This window comes from Phaenicophaeus curvirostris, unplaced genomic scaffold (assembly GCF_032191515.1).
Source record: "Phaenicophaeus curvirostris isolate KB17595 unplaced genomic scaffold, BPBGC_Pcur_1.0 scaffold_258, whole genome shotgun sequence".
NCBI classification, from domain to species: Eukaryota; Metazoa; Chordata; class Aves; order Cuculiformes; family Cuculidae; genus Phaenicophaeus; species Phaenicophaeus curvirostris.
In genome coordinates, this window is record NW_027206872.1 from 144,951 (window position 1) to 158,845 (window position 13,895).

Genomic DNA, 13,895 nt, shown 5'->3' on the forward strand with positions numbered 1-13,895 from the left:
ATGGAGATAATTAATGAGGGAAGATGAATTTGGGGTAATTAATAACTGAGGATTAATTAGGGGGGCTTAATCATCATTATTAATTATTAATCATCATTAATAATTAATTAATGAGAACAATTAATTAGGGAATTTGTTAAAAAGTGGAAATTAATTTGGGGCAATTAATGAGGGGGCTTAATTGTGCGCAACCAAGGGGGCAATTAACGAGCCAGGAGGCTTAATTGGGGAACCAAGCAGGCAATTAATTAACAAGGGGGCTTAATTGCTGTTATTAATTAGGTGCAATTCATTAACAAGGAGCTTAAGGGGGGTAATTAATGATGGGGCTTAATGGCAGGGCCTTAATTGCACAGGGGGAGTCATTAGGGGGGTTAATTGGGGGTCATTAATGGCTCAATGGGGGCGCGAGGGGGCTAATTAATTACCACGGGGTTAATTAATCACCCTTCCAGGCTTCGTTACACCCCCCAGTATTAATTATCTCCCATTAATTACCCCCTTAACCCCCCTATTAATTGATTCTCAACTCAATCAGCCCCTAATAATCAATCCCCTGATTCGTTAGCTCAGTAATTAGCTGCTCGCTTATTAACAAAGCAATTAAGCATCTACTAATTAACTAACACCATTTTAATACGTGGGGGGGGAGGGGAAATCTTCACTTCTGCTTGGGGGGGGCCCTGGGGGGGGAGGAGGAGGGTCACATGACCGCCCCCCCCACCCCCTCCCAGTGCTCCCAGTAAGGACCAGTGCCCCCCAGTCCCCTCCCAGTGCCCCCCAGTCCCCTCCCAGTCCCTTCCCAGTCACTCCCAGTACAGCCCAGTGCCCCCCAAGCCCCTCCCAGTGCCTCCCAGTCCCTTCCCAGTCCCCTCCCAGTCCCCCCCAATCCCCTCCCAGTGCCCCCCTATCCCCTCCCAGTGCCCCCCAGGCCCCTCCCAGTGCCCCCCAGTCCCTTCCCAGTGCCCCCCAGTACAGCCCAGTGCCCCCCAGTCCCCTCCCAGTGCCCCCCAGTACAGCCCAGGCCCCTCCCAGTGCCCCCCAGTACAGCCCAGGCCCCTCCCAGTACAGCCCAGTGCCCCCCAATCCCATCCCAGTGCCCCCCAATCCCATCCCAGTGCCCCCCAGTCCCTTCCCAGTCACTCCCAGTACAGCCCAGTGCCCCCCAATCCCATCCCAGTGCCCCCCAGTCCCATCCCAGTGCCCCCCAATCCCATCCCAGTCACTCCCAGTACAGCCCAGTCCCCTCCCAGTCCCTCCCAGTGCCCCCCAATCCCCTCCCAGTCCCTCCCAGTGCCTCCCAGTGCCCCTCAATCCCCTCCCAGTGGCTCCCAGCGCCCCCCCATCCCCTCCCAGCGCCCCCCAATCCCCTCCCAGTCCCTCCCAGTGCCCCCTAAACTCTTCCCAGTCCCTCCCAGTGCTCCTCAATCCCCTCCCAGTGCCCCCCAACCCCCACCCAGTCCCTCCCAGTGCCCCCCAATCCCCTCCCAGTCCCTCCCAGTGTCCCCCCATCCCCTCCCAGTCACTCCCAGTGCCCCCCATTCCCCTCCCAGTGCCCCTCAAACCCCTCCCAGTCCCTCCCAGTGCCCCCTAAACTCTTCCCAGTCCCTCCCAGTGCCCCCCAAACCCCTCCCAGTGTCCCCCAATCCCCTCCCAGTCCCTCCCAGTGCCCCTCAAACCCCTCCCAGTCACTCCCAGTACCCCTCAATCCCCTCCCAGTGCCCCCCAATCCCCTCCCAGTGCCCCTCAATCCCCTCCCAGTGCCCCTCAATCCCCTCCCAGTGACCCCCACTCCCCTCCCAGTCACTCCCAGTACCCCTCAAACCCCTCCCAGTGCCCCCCAATCCCCTCCCAGTGCCCCCCAATCCCCTCCCAGTCCCTCCCAGTGCCCCCCAATCCCCTCCCAGTCCCTCCCAGTGCCCCCCAATCCCCTCCCAGTGCCCCTCAAACCCCTCCCAGTGCCCCCCAATCCCCTCCCAGCGCCCCTCAATCCCCTCCCAGCGCCCCCCAATCCCCTCCCAGTCCCTCCCAGTGCCCCCTAAACTCTTCCCAGTCCCTCCCAGTGCTCCTCAATCCCCTCCCAGTGCCCCTCAACCCCCTCCCAGTGCCTCCCAGTCCCCCCCAATCCCCTCCCAGGGCCCCCCAATCCCCTCCCAGTGGCTCCCAGTGCTCCCAGTCGGACCGGTAGACGCCGACGACGACGGCGTGGTCCCTCTCGTAGGGCTCGAGCGTGAGCTGCTCCTGGGGCCGCAGCCGCTCGCCGGCCATCTTCCGCACCTCCCCCGCGAACACGGCCTCGGCCGGCGCCGTCGAGTCGATGCAGTTGGCCTGCGCGACACTGGGATGGACTGGGAGCCACTGGGAGGGGGGAGGACGGGACTGGGAAGCGCTGGGATCGAGCAGAATGGGACTGGGAGGCACTGGGATGGAGTAGAATGGGACTGGGAGGCACTGGGATAGAACAGAATGGGACTGGGAGGCACTGGGATAGAACAGAATGGGACTGGGAGGCACTGGGATAGAACAGAATGGGACTGGGAGGCACTGGGATAGAACAGAATGGGACTGGGAGGCACTGGGATAGAACAGAATGGGACTGGGAGGCACTGGGATAGAACAGAATGGGACTGGGAGGCACTGGGATAGAACAGAATGGGACTGGGAGGCACTGGGATAGAACAGAATGGGACTGGGAGGCACTGGGATAGAACAGAATGGGACTGGGAGGCACTGGGATAGAGTAGAATTAGACTGGGAGGCACTGGGATAGAGGAGAATGGGACTGGGAGGCACTGGGATAGAGGAGAATGGGACTGGGAGGCACTGGGATCGAGGAGAATGGGACTGGGAGGCACTGGGATAGAGTAGAATGGGACTGGGAGGCACTGGGAGGGCACTGGGATAGAGTAGAATGGGACTGGGAGGCACTGGGAGGGCACTGGGATAGAGTAGAATGGGACTGGGAGGGCACTGGGATAGAGTAGAATGGGACTGGGAGGCACTGGGAGGGCACTGGGATAGAGCAGAATGGGACTGGGAGGCACTGGGATAGAGGAGAATGGGACTGGGAGGCACTGGGATAGAGCAGAATGGGACTGGGAGGCACTGGGATCGAGCAGAATGGGACTGGGAGGCACTGGGATAGAGTAGAATGGGACTGGGAGGCACTGGGAGGGGGTGGATGGGTACTGGGAGCACTGGGAAGGCACTGGGATCGAGCAGAATGGGACTGGGAGGCACTGGGAGGGCACTGGGAGAGGGTAGGATGGGACTGGGAGGCACTGGGATGGGGTAGAATGGGACTGGGAGGCACTGGGATAGAGCAGAATGGGACTGGGAGCACTGGGATAGAGTGAAATGGGACTGGGAGCACTGGGAGGGCACTGGGATAGAGTAGAAAGGGACTGGGAGGGACTGGGAGGGGACTGGGAGGCACTGGGAGGGCACTGGGAGGCACTGGGAGGGCACTGGGAGGCACTGGGAGGGCACTGGGAGGGCACTGGGAGGCACTGGGAGGCACTGGGAGGGCACTGGGAGGGCACTGGGAGGGCACTGGGAGGCACTGGGAGGGCACTGGGAGGGCACTGGGAGGGCACTGGGAGGCACTGGGAGGCACTGGGAGGGCACTGGGAGGGCACTGGGAGGCACTGGGAGGCACTGGGATCGAGCAGAATGGGACTGGGAGGCACTGGGATGGAGTAGAATGGGACTGGGAGGGCACTGGGATCGAGTAGAATGGGACTGGGAGGCACTGGGAGGGCACTGGGATAGAGTAGAAAGGGACTGGGAGCACTGGGAGGCACTGGGATTGAGCAGAATGGGACTGGGAGGCACTGGGAGGGGGTAGAATGGGACTGGGAGGGACTGGGAGGGGACTGGGAGGCACTGGGAGGCACTGGGAGGCACTGGGAGGCACTGGGCTGTACTGGGGGGGCCACCTTGATGGAGATGACGAAGTGGCCGCCGTTGCGCAGGAAGCTGTGGGCGTTGAGGGCCACGATGCGCGTCTGGTCGGGCTGCGCCACGTCCGCAAAGATGACGTCCACCATCCCTGGGGACCCAAAACCACCTCCAGGTCCACCTCGAGATCCACCTCGAGCCCCAAAACCACCTCGAGATCCACCTCGAGACCCAAAAACCACCTCGAGAGCCACCAGGAACCCCAAAATCCACCTCGAGAGACACCAGGAACCCCAAAAACCACCTTGAGACCCACCTCAAACCCCAAAACGACCTCAAGATCCACCTCGAGAGCCACCTCGAGACCCAAAACCTCCTCCAGAGCCACCAGGAACCCCAAAAACCACCTCGAGATCCACCTCGAACCCCAAAATCCACCTCGAGAGCCACCTCGAAGCCTGAAAACCACCTCGAGAGCCACCTTGAAGCCCAAAAACCACCTCGAGCCCCAAAAACCACCTCGAGAGCCACCTCGAAGCCCAAAAACCACCTCGAGATCCACCTTGAAGCCCAAAAACCACCTCGAGAGCCACCTCGAGGCCCAAAAACCACCTCGAGGCCCAAAAACCACCTCGAGAGCCACCTCGAGGCCCAAAAACCCCCTTGAGAGCCACCTCGAGGCCCAAAAACCACCGCGAGATCCACCTCGAGGCCCAAAAACCCCCTTGAGAGCCACCTCGAGATCCACCTCGAACCCCAAAAACCCCCTTGAGAGCCACCTCGAAGCCCAAAAACCACCTCAAGATCCACCTCAAAGCCCAAAAACCACCTCGAGATCCACCTCAAAGCCCAAAAACCACCTCGAGATCCACCTCAAACCCCAAAAACCACCTCGAGAGCCACCTCGAGGCCCAAAAACCACCTCAAGATCCACCTCAAAGCTCAAAAACCGCCTCAAGATCCACCTCAAAGCTCAAAAACCACCTCGAGAGCCACCTTGAAGCCCAAAACCACCTCAAGATCCACCTCAAGATCCACCAGGAACCCCAAAAACCACCTTGAGATCCACCTCAAACCCCAAAACGACCTCAAGATCCACCTCGAGAGCCACCTCGAAGCCCAAAAACCACCTCAAGAGCCACCTCGAGCCCCAAAACCACCTCGAGAGCCACCTCGAAGCCCAAAACCACCTCGAGAGCCACCTCGAAGCCTGAAAACCACCTCGAGGGCCACCTCAAACCCCAGAAACCGCTTCAAGATCCACCTCGAACCCCAGAAACCACCTTGAGAGCCACCTCGAAGCCCAAAAACCACCTCGAGATCCACCTCAAGCCCCAGAAACCACCTCGAGATCCACCAGGAACCCCATAAAACACCTCAAGATCCACCTCGAGATCCACCAAGAAACCCAAAAGCACCTCAAGATCCACCTCGAACCCAAAAACCATCTCGAGAGCCACCTCGAAGCCCAAAAACCACCTCGAGAGCCACCTCGAAGCCTGAAAACCACCTCGAGGGCCACCTCAAACCCCAGAAACCGCTTCAAGATCCACCTCGAACCCCAGAAACCACCTTGAGAGCCACCTCGCAGCCCAAAAACCACCTCAAGATCCACCTCAAGCCCCAGAAACCACCTCGAGAGCCACCTTGAAGCCCAAAACCACCTCAAGATCCACCTCAAGATCCACCAGGAACCCCAAAAACCACCTTGAGATCCACCTCAAACCCCAAAACGACCTCAAGATCCACCTCGAGAGCCACCTCGAAGCCCAAAAACCTCCTCCAGAGCCACCTTGAGCCCCAAAACCACCTCGAGAGCCACCTCGAAGCCCAAAACCACCTCGAGGGCCACCTCAAACCCCAGAAACCGCTTCAAGATCCACCTCGAACCCCAGAAACCACCTTGAGAGCCACCTCGAAGCCCAAAAACCACCTCGAGATCCATCTCAAGCCCCAGAAACCACCTCAAGATCCACCAGGAACCCCATAAAACACCTCAAGATCCACCTCGAGATCCACCAAGAAACCCAAAAGCACCTCAAGATCCACCTCGAACCCAAAAACCATGTCGAGAGCCACCTCAAAGCCCAAAAACCACCTCGAGAGCCACCTCGAGCCCCAAAAACCTCCTCGAGAGCCACCTCGAGCCCCAAAAACCTCCTCGAGAGCCACCTCAAAGCCCAAAAACCACCTCGAGATCCACCTTGAAGCCCAAAAACCACCTCGAGATCCACCTCAAACCCAAAAACCACCTCGAGAGCCACCTTGAGATCCACCAAGAACCCAAAACCACCTCGAGATCCACCAGGAACCCCCAAGCACCTCGAGATCCACCCCCAGGGCCACCAGGACCCTCCAAAGCTCCTCAAAATCCACCCAAAACCACCTCAAGGTAGACCAGCAAGTCCAAAACCACCGCAAAAACCCCTCAGGGACCTTCTCCAGGACCTCCAAACCACCTTGAAGACCACCACAACCTTCTCAAGACCCCCCAGACCACCCATGAACCCCTAAAACCACCTCAAAAAACCCCTCCCAGATGCCTTCAAGGTCTTTGAGGTCCTCTCCGCCACCTCCACAACGCCCCGAGAGGCACCAGAAGCTTCTCCGGGACCTCCTGGAGACCCCGAGGTCTTCTCCAAGCTCCTTCCAGGCTCACCGATCAGCATGCGGTACTTGTGGGGGTGCCGAGCGTCTTCGATGACGGGGATGACGTTGGTTCTCTTCTTGGCCACGTTGATGAGGTCCCGGCCCGAGCGGTGGGAGAACTCGACGGCGTAAACCAAACCCTCCTGGGGACACAGAGAGGGGAGCGGGGACCTCAGGAGGGACCTTCTTGGGGTCCTCGGGGTGGAGGACGTCTCCAGAGACGTGGAGAAGATCCTCAAGGACATGGAGAACGTCTCCAGGGACACGGAACCACCACCCATGGGGACGTTCTTGGAGCTCTTGGGGTGGAGAACGTCTCCAGGGACATGGAGAACGTCTCGAAGGACGTGGAACCACCACCCATGGGGATGTTCTTGGAGTTCTTGGGGTGGAGAACATCTCCAGGAACGTGGAGAACGTTCTCAAGGACATGGAGAAGATCCTCAAGAACACGGAGAATGTCTCCAGGGACCCAGAACCACCACCCATGGGGGTATTCTTGGAGCTCTTGGGGTGGAGAATGTCTCCAGAGACCCAGAACCACCACCCATGGGGAAGTTCTTGGAGTTCCTGGGGTAGAGAACGTCTCCAGGGCCGTGGAGAAGATCCTCAAGGACGTGGAGAACGTCTCCAGGGACCCAGAACCACCACCCATGACGATGTTCTTGGAGTTCTCGGGGTGGAGAACGTCTCCAGGAACATGGAGAACGTCTCCAGGGACCCCGAACCACCACCCATGGGGACGTTCTTGGAGTTCTTGGGGTGGAGAACGTCTCCAGGGACGTTGAGAAGATCCTCAAGGACATGGAGAACGTCTCCAGGGACACGGAACCACCACCCATAGGGGTATTCTTGGAGTTCCTGGAGTGGAGAACATCTCCAGGGACGTTGAGAAGATCCTCAAGGACATGGAGAACGTCTCCAAGGACACGGAACCACCACCCATGGGGAAGTTCTTGGAGTTCTCAGAGTGGAGAACGTCTCCAGGGACATGGAGAACGTCTCCAAGGACCCAGAACCACCACCCATGGGGACGTTCTTGGAGTTCTTGGAGTGGAGAACATCTCCAGGGACGTGGAGAAGATCCTCAAGGACGTGAAGAACGTCTCCAGGGACGTGGAACCACCACCCATGGGGATGTTCTTGGAGCTCTTGGGGTGGAGAACATCTCCAGGGACGTGGAGAAGATCCTCAAAGACACGGAGAACGTCTCCAAGGACACGGAACCACCACCCATGGGGAAGTTCTTGGACTTCTTGGAGTGGAAAACATCTCCAGGGACATGGAGCAACCACCCCCGAGGACAATTCCTGCTCTCCAACCTCTCCATGACCACAAACCCCGTGGAGATGCCACCTCCAGGCCATTCCCGGAGGTTCCCAGCCCCGTCCTGGTGTCCCACCACCGTCTTACCGGCCCGACGATGTCGGAGACGTGGGACACGGTTGTCCCCGAGGCGGCGCCCAAGTAGAGGACCTTGGCCCCGGGCCGGATGTGGATCTGGTCGATGCCCCCCAAGATGGCGGCGGCCAACTTGGAGCGGAAGGGGTTCCAGGCGCGGTACTCGACCTTGGTGTCACCGTCCTGGGGCGGGGGGACACGGAGAGAGGGGTCACCCCCCGGCCAGGACCTCCCACGGCCACCTCGGGCCACCACGGTGGCCACCTACAGCCTCCCGGTGCCACCAGGATGGAGCTGGAGGAGATCTGAGAAGGTCCTCGTGGTGCCTTCAACCTTGAAGTCACCGTTATGGACATCTACAGCCTTCAAGTGCTCCCAGTATGGAGCTGGAGAAGATCTGAGAAGGTCCTTGTGGTGTCTTCAAACTTGAAGTCACCATCATGGACACCTACAGCCTCCCAGTGCCACCAGTATGGAACTGGAGAAGATCTGAGAAGGTCTTCATGGTGCCTTCAAGCTTGGAGATGCCACCATGGACACCTACAGCCTCCCAGTCCCACCAGTATGGAGCTGGAGGAGATCTGAGAAGGTCCTCATGGTGCCTTCAAGGTTGGAGATGCCACCATGGACACCTACAGCCTCCCAGTACCAGCTCCCAGTACTCCCAGTGCCACCAGTATGGAGCTGGAGAAGATCTGAGAAGGTCCTGGTGGTGCCTTCAAGCTTGGAGATGCCACCATGGACACCTACAGTCTCCCAGTGCCAGCTCCCAGTACTCCCAGTACCACCAGTATGGAGCTGGAGGAGATCTGAGAAGGTCCTGGTGGGGCCTTCAAGCTTGAAGTCACCATCATGGACACCTACAGCCTCCCAGTACCAGCTCCCAGTACTCCCAGTGCCACCAGTATGGAGCTGGAGGACATCTGAGAAGGTCCTCGTGGTGCCTTCAAGCTTGAAGTCACCATCATGGACACCTACAGCCTCCCAGTGCCACCAGTATGGAACTGGAGAAGATCTGAGAAGGTCTTCATGGTGCCTTCAAGCTTGGAGATGCCACCATGGACACCTACAGCCTCCCAGTCCCACCAGTATGGAGCTGGAGGAGATCTGAGAAGGTCCTCATGGTGCCTTCAAGGTTGGAGATGCCACCATGGACACCTACAGCCTCCCAGTACCAGCTCCCAGTACTCCCAGTGCCACCAGGATGGAGCTGGAGAAGATCTGAGAAGGTCCTGGTGGTGCCTTCAAGCTTGGAGATGCCACCATGGACACCTACAGTCTCCCAGTGCCAGCTCCCAGTACTCCCAGTACCACCAGTATGGAGCTGGAGGAGATCTGAGAAGGTCCTGGTGGGGCCTTCAAGCTTGAAGTCACCATCATGGACACCTACAGCCTCCCAGTACCAGCTCCCAGTACTCCCAGTGCCACCAGTATGGAGCTGGAGGACATCTGAGAAGGTCCTCGTGGTGCCTTCAAGCTTGAAGTCACCATCATGGACACCTACAGCCTCCCAGTGCTCCCAGTATGAAGCTGGAAGAGATCTGAGAAGGTCCTCATGGTGCCTTCAAGCTTGGAGACGCCACTATGGACACCTACAGCCTCCCACTACCAGCTCCCAGTATTCCCAGTGCCCCCAGTATGGAGCTGGAGGAGATCTGAGAAGGTCCTCATGGTGCCTTCAAGCTTGGAGATGCCACCATGGACACCTACAGCCTCCCAGTGCTCCCAATATGGAGCTGGAGGAGATCTGAGAAGGTTCTCATGGTGCCTTCAAGCTTGCAGATGCCACCATGGACACCTACAGCCTCCCAGTGCCAGCTCCCAGTACTCCCAGTGCCACCAGTATGGAACTGGAGGAGATCTGAGAAGGTCCTCATGGTGCCTTCAAGCTTGGAGACGCCACCATGGACACCTACAGCCTCCCAGTGCCACCAGTATGGAGCTGGAGGAGATCTGAGAAGGTCCTGGTGGGGCCTTCAAGCTTGAAGTCACCATCATGGACACCTACAGCCTCCCAGTACCAGCTCCCAGTACTCCCAGTGCCACCAGTATGGAGCTAGAGGACATCTGAGAAGGTCCTCACGGTGCCTTCAAGCTTGAAGTCACCATCATGGACATCTACAGCCTCCCAGTGCCAGCTCCCAGTACTCCCAGTGCCACCAGTATGGAGCTGGAGGAGATCTGAGAAGGTCCTCATGGTGCCTTCAAGCTTGGAGATGCCACTATGGACACCTACAGCCTCCCAGTGCCACCAGTATGGAGCTGGAGAACATCTCAGAAGGTCCTCATGGTGCCTTCAAGCCTGAAGTCACCATCACGGACACCTACAGCCTCCCAGTGCCACCAGTGTGGAGCTGGAAGAGATCTGAGAAGGTCCTCATGGTGCCTTCAAGCTTGGAGATGCCACTATGGACACCTACAGCCTCCCAGTGCCACCAGTATGGAACTGGAGAAGATCTGAGAAGGTCCTCATGGTGCCTTCAAGCTTGGAGATGCCACCATGGACACCTACAGCCTCCCAGTGCCAGCTCCCAGTACTCCCAGTACCACCAATATGGAGCTGGAGGAGATCTGAGAAGGTCCTGGTGGTGCCTTCAACCTTGGAGATGCCACCATGGACACCTACAGCCTCCCAGTGCTCCCAATATGGAGCTAGAGGACATCTGAGAAGGTCCTCGTGGTGCCTTCAAGCTTGGAGACGCCACTATGGACACCTACAGCCTCCCACTACCAACTCCCAGCACTCCCAGTGCCCCCAGTATGGAGCTGGAGAAGATCTGAGAAGGTCCTCATGGTGCCTTCAAGCTTGGAGATGCCACCATGGACACCTACAGCCTCCCAGTGCCACCAGTATGGAGCTGGAGGAGATCTGAGAAGGTCCTGGTGGTGCCTTCAAGCTTGGAGATGCCACCATGGACACCTACAGCCTCCCAGTGCTCCCAGTATGGAACTGGAGGAGATCTGAGAAGGTCCTCATGGTGCTTTCAAGGTTGAAGTCACCATCATGGACACCTACAGCCTCCCGGTGCCACCAGTATGGAGCTGGAGGAGATCTGAGAAGGTCCTGGTGGTGCCTTCAAGCTTGGAGATGCCACCGTGGACACCTACAGCCTCCCAGTCCCTCCCAGTACCTCCCAGTGCTCCCAGTACCTCCACGCTGATGCGTTTCTCGCCGTACACCGACTCCCCCGGCACCAGGTTCCGCGTCACCAGCGCGTCCTCCTTCCCCCGGCAGATGAACACGCCTGCGCCCCACGCCCCACAGTGACCCCCACACCCCACGGGGACCCCCACACCCCACGGGGTCCCCCACACCCCACGGGGACCCCCCAAAACCCCATAGGGACCCCCCCAAACCCCAGAGGGACCCCATAGGGACCCCCCAAACACCAGAGGGACCCCCCACAAACCCCATAGGGACCCCATAGCCACCCCATACAGACCCATAGGAACCCACAAACCCCATAGGGACCCCCAAACCCCATAGGAACACATAGCAACCCCATAGGGACCCCCCAAACCCCATAGGAACCCTATAGGGAATCCCAAACCCTATAGGAACCCCACATGGACCCACACACCCCATAGGAACTCCAGAGGGACCCCACAGGGCTCATAGAACTCCCATAGAACCCCCGGGGACCCTATAGAGACCCCACAGAGACCCCGGGGACCCCCCAAAGACCTCACAGTGCCTATAGAGACCCCATAGAGACCCCATAGCGCCCCCCGAGACCCCAAAGAGACCCCAGGGACCCCATAGAGGCTCCATACCACCTAAAGAGACTCCATAGACCCCATAACAACCTCACATGGACCCATAGGGACCCCACATGGACCCCCAAACCTCATAGGGACTGCACAGGGACCCACAGATCCCATAGGGACCCCACAGGGACCTCATAGGAACCCCAAGGACCCCATAGGGACCCCACGGGGACCCTAAAGTGCCCCCAGGGACCCCATAGAGACCCCACAGCGCCCTCAGGGACCCCATAGAGACTTCATAGCGCCCCCGGGGACCCCACAGAGACCCCGGGGACCCCACAGAGACCCCATAGCACCTATAGAGACCCCATAGAGATGTCAGAGACCCCATAGAAATCTCAGAGACCCCATAGCGCCCATAGAAACTCCATAGCTACCCCATAGTGCCCATGGGGACCCCATAGGGACCCCAAAGACCACATAGAGATCCCACAGCGCCCCCAGGGACCCCATAGAAACCCCATAGCACCCCCGGGGACCCCATAGAGACCTCATAGGGTACCCACAGCACCCCCAAATACCCCATAGTACCTATAGAGACCCCATAGAGACCCCATAGTGCCCCCAGGGACCCCATAGAGACCCCACAGAGACCCCATAGAGACCCCACAGGACCCGCAGGGACCCCACAGAGACCCCATAGGGACCCTATAGAGCCCCTATAGCGCTCCCACCTTCGTGCCGATGCGGCTCCACGGTCACTTTGCGGCCCCCTCGGAAGCCGCCGCGGCCACCGCGGCCACCGCCCCTCGGGCCCCCCCGGCCCCGCGAGCCCCCGGCCCCGCCACGGGGACCCCCCCGGCCCAGGGTGCCGCCTGCGGGGGGGACACCGGGTCAACTGGGAGCACTGGGAACGGGCTATGGGGGACTGGGAGCACTGGGAGGGGGCTGGGATAGACTGGGAGCACTGGGAATGGGCTAAGGGGGGGACTGGGAGCACTGGGAACGGGCTACGGAGGGGACTGGGAGCACTGGGAATGGGCTATGGGGGGACTGGGAGCACTGGGAACAGGCTATGGGGGGACTGGGAGGGGACTGGGAGCACTGGGAGGGGACTGGGATAGACTGGGAGCACTGGGAATGGGCTCTGGGGGACTGGGAACAGGCTACGAGGGACTGGGAGCACTGGGAACGGGCTCTGGGGGAACTGGGAGCACTGGGAAGGGGTGGGGGGGGGTACTGGGAGGCCCAGAGGGGCAACTGGGAGCACTGGGGGGGCCCCCAGTCCCGCCAGACTGGGAGCACTGGTCTCACCTCGGCCCCCGCGGAAGCCGCCGCGGCCCCCGCGTCCCCCCCGGGGGCTGAACCCTGCGGAGCCGCAAACTGGGCTTACTGGGAGCACTGGGAGGAGCCGCTGGAGCCTCCCGTTCCCTCCCAGTATTCCCAGTTCGACCCACCCCTCCCTCCCAGTGCCCCCCTCCTCCCATCCCAGTTCCCCCCTACAGCCCTCCCAGTCCGCTGCAACCCCTCCCAGTGCCTCCCAGTCCCCCCAGTCCCTCTCCCAGTTGCCCCCAGTGCCCTCCCAGTTGCTCCCAGTGGCCTCCCAGTTGCCCCCAGTCCATCCCAGTCCCCCCCAGTCCATCCCAGTCGCCCCCCCGTGCCCTTTATTCCCATCCCAGCGCCCTCCCAGCCCCCCCCCGTCCCTCCTACCCCCCTCCCCTCCCTCCCAGTCCCCTCGAGCCCCTTCCCAGTCCCTCCCAGTCCCTCCCAGTGCCTCCCAGTTCCCACCAGGCCGCATGCTCTCCCTCAGCTCCACGCGGGGCCTCCCGCGCTCCAAACAACCGGAAGCGGAAGTGACGCGAAGGGCCAGGCCACGCCCCCTTCCTGGCAGCGCCGCCGCCGCCGCCGCGCATGCGCAGAGCGAGGAAGTGAGGTCACCGCGCCACGCCGGGCGGAAGCGGCGGGAAAAGGCGGGAAAAGGGAAACCCGCGGGGTCCGCTGGGTCCTAGCGCCGCCAGCAGGATGGCGGGAAATCGAGGGGGATTTGGGGTCAGAAATGGGGATTTGGGGGCAGAAATGGAGATTTTTGGCGTCTTGAGGGGGATTTGGGGGCAGAAATGGGGATTTTGGGTCAGAAATGGAGATTTTTGGCGTCTTGAGGGGGATTTGGGGGCAGAAATGGGGATTTTGGGTCAGAAATGGAGATTTTTGGCGTCTTGAGGGGGATTTGGGGGCAG

The 13,895-nt window shown here is 59.9% G+C and overlaps 1 protein-coding gene across 1 annotated transcript; it reads right to left on the reverse strand.

The window, feature by feature from the left end:
* Positions 1–612: 612 nt before the first annotated feature.
* FBL (fibrillarin) lies at positions 613–13,491 on the reverse strand. Its single transcript, XM_069882638.1, has 9 exons — positions 13,447–13,491; positions 12,973–13,026; positions 12,393–12,533; positions 11,101–11,195; positions 7,963–8,133; positions 6,560–6,692; positions 3,939–4,051; positions 2,183–2,328; positions 613–683 (listed from the first exon to the last, which is right to left on the reverse strand). Exons 1-9 carry the CDS (start codon positions 13,454–13,456, stop codon positions 662–664), a joined length of 885 nt encoding a protein of 294 aa, XP_069738739.1. The 5' UTR covers positions 13,457–13,491; the 3' UTR covers positions 613–661.
* Between the last annotated feature and the right edge of the window lie 404 nt (positions 13,492–13,895).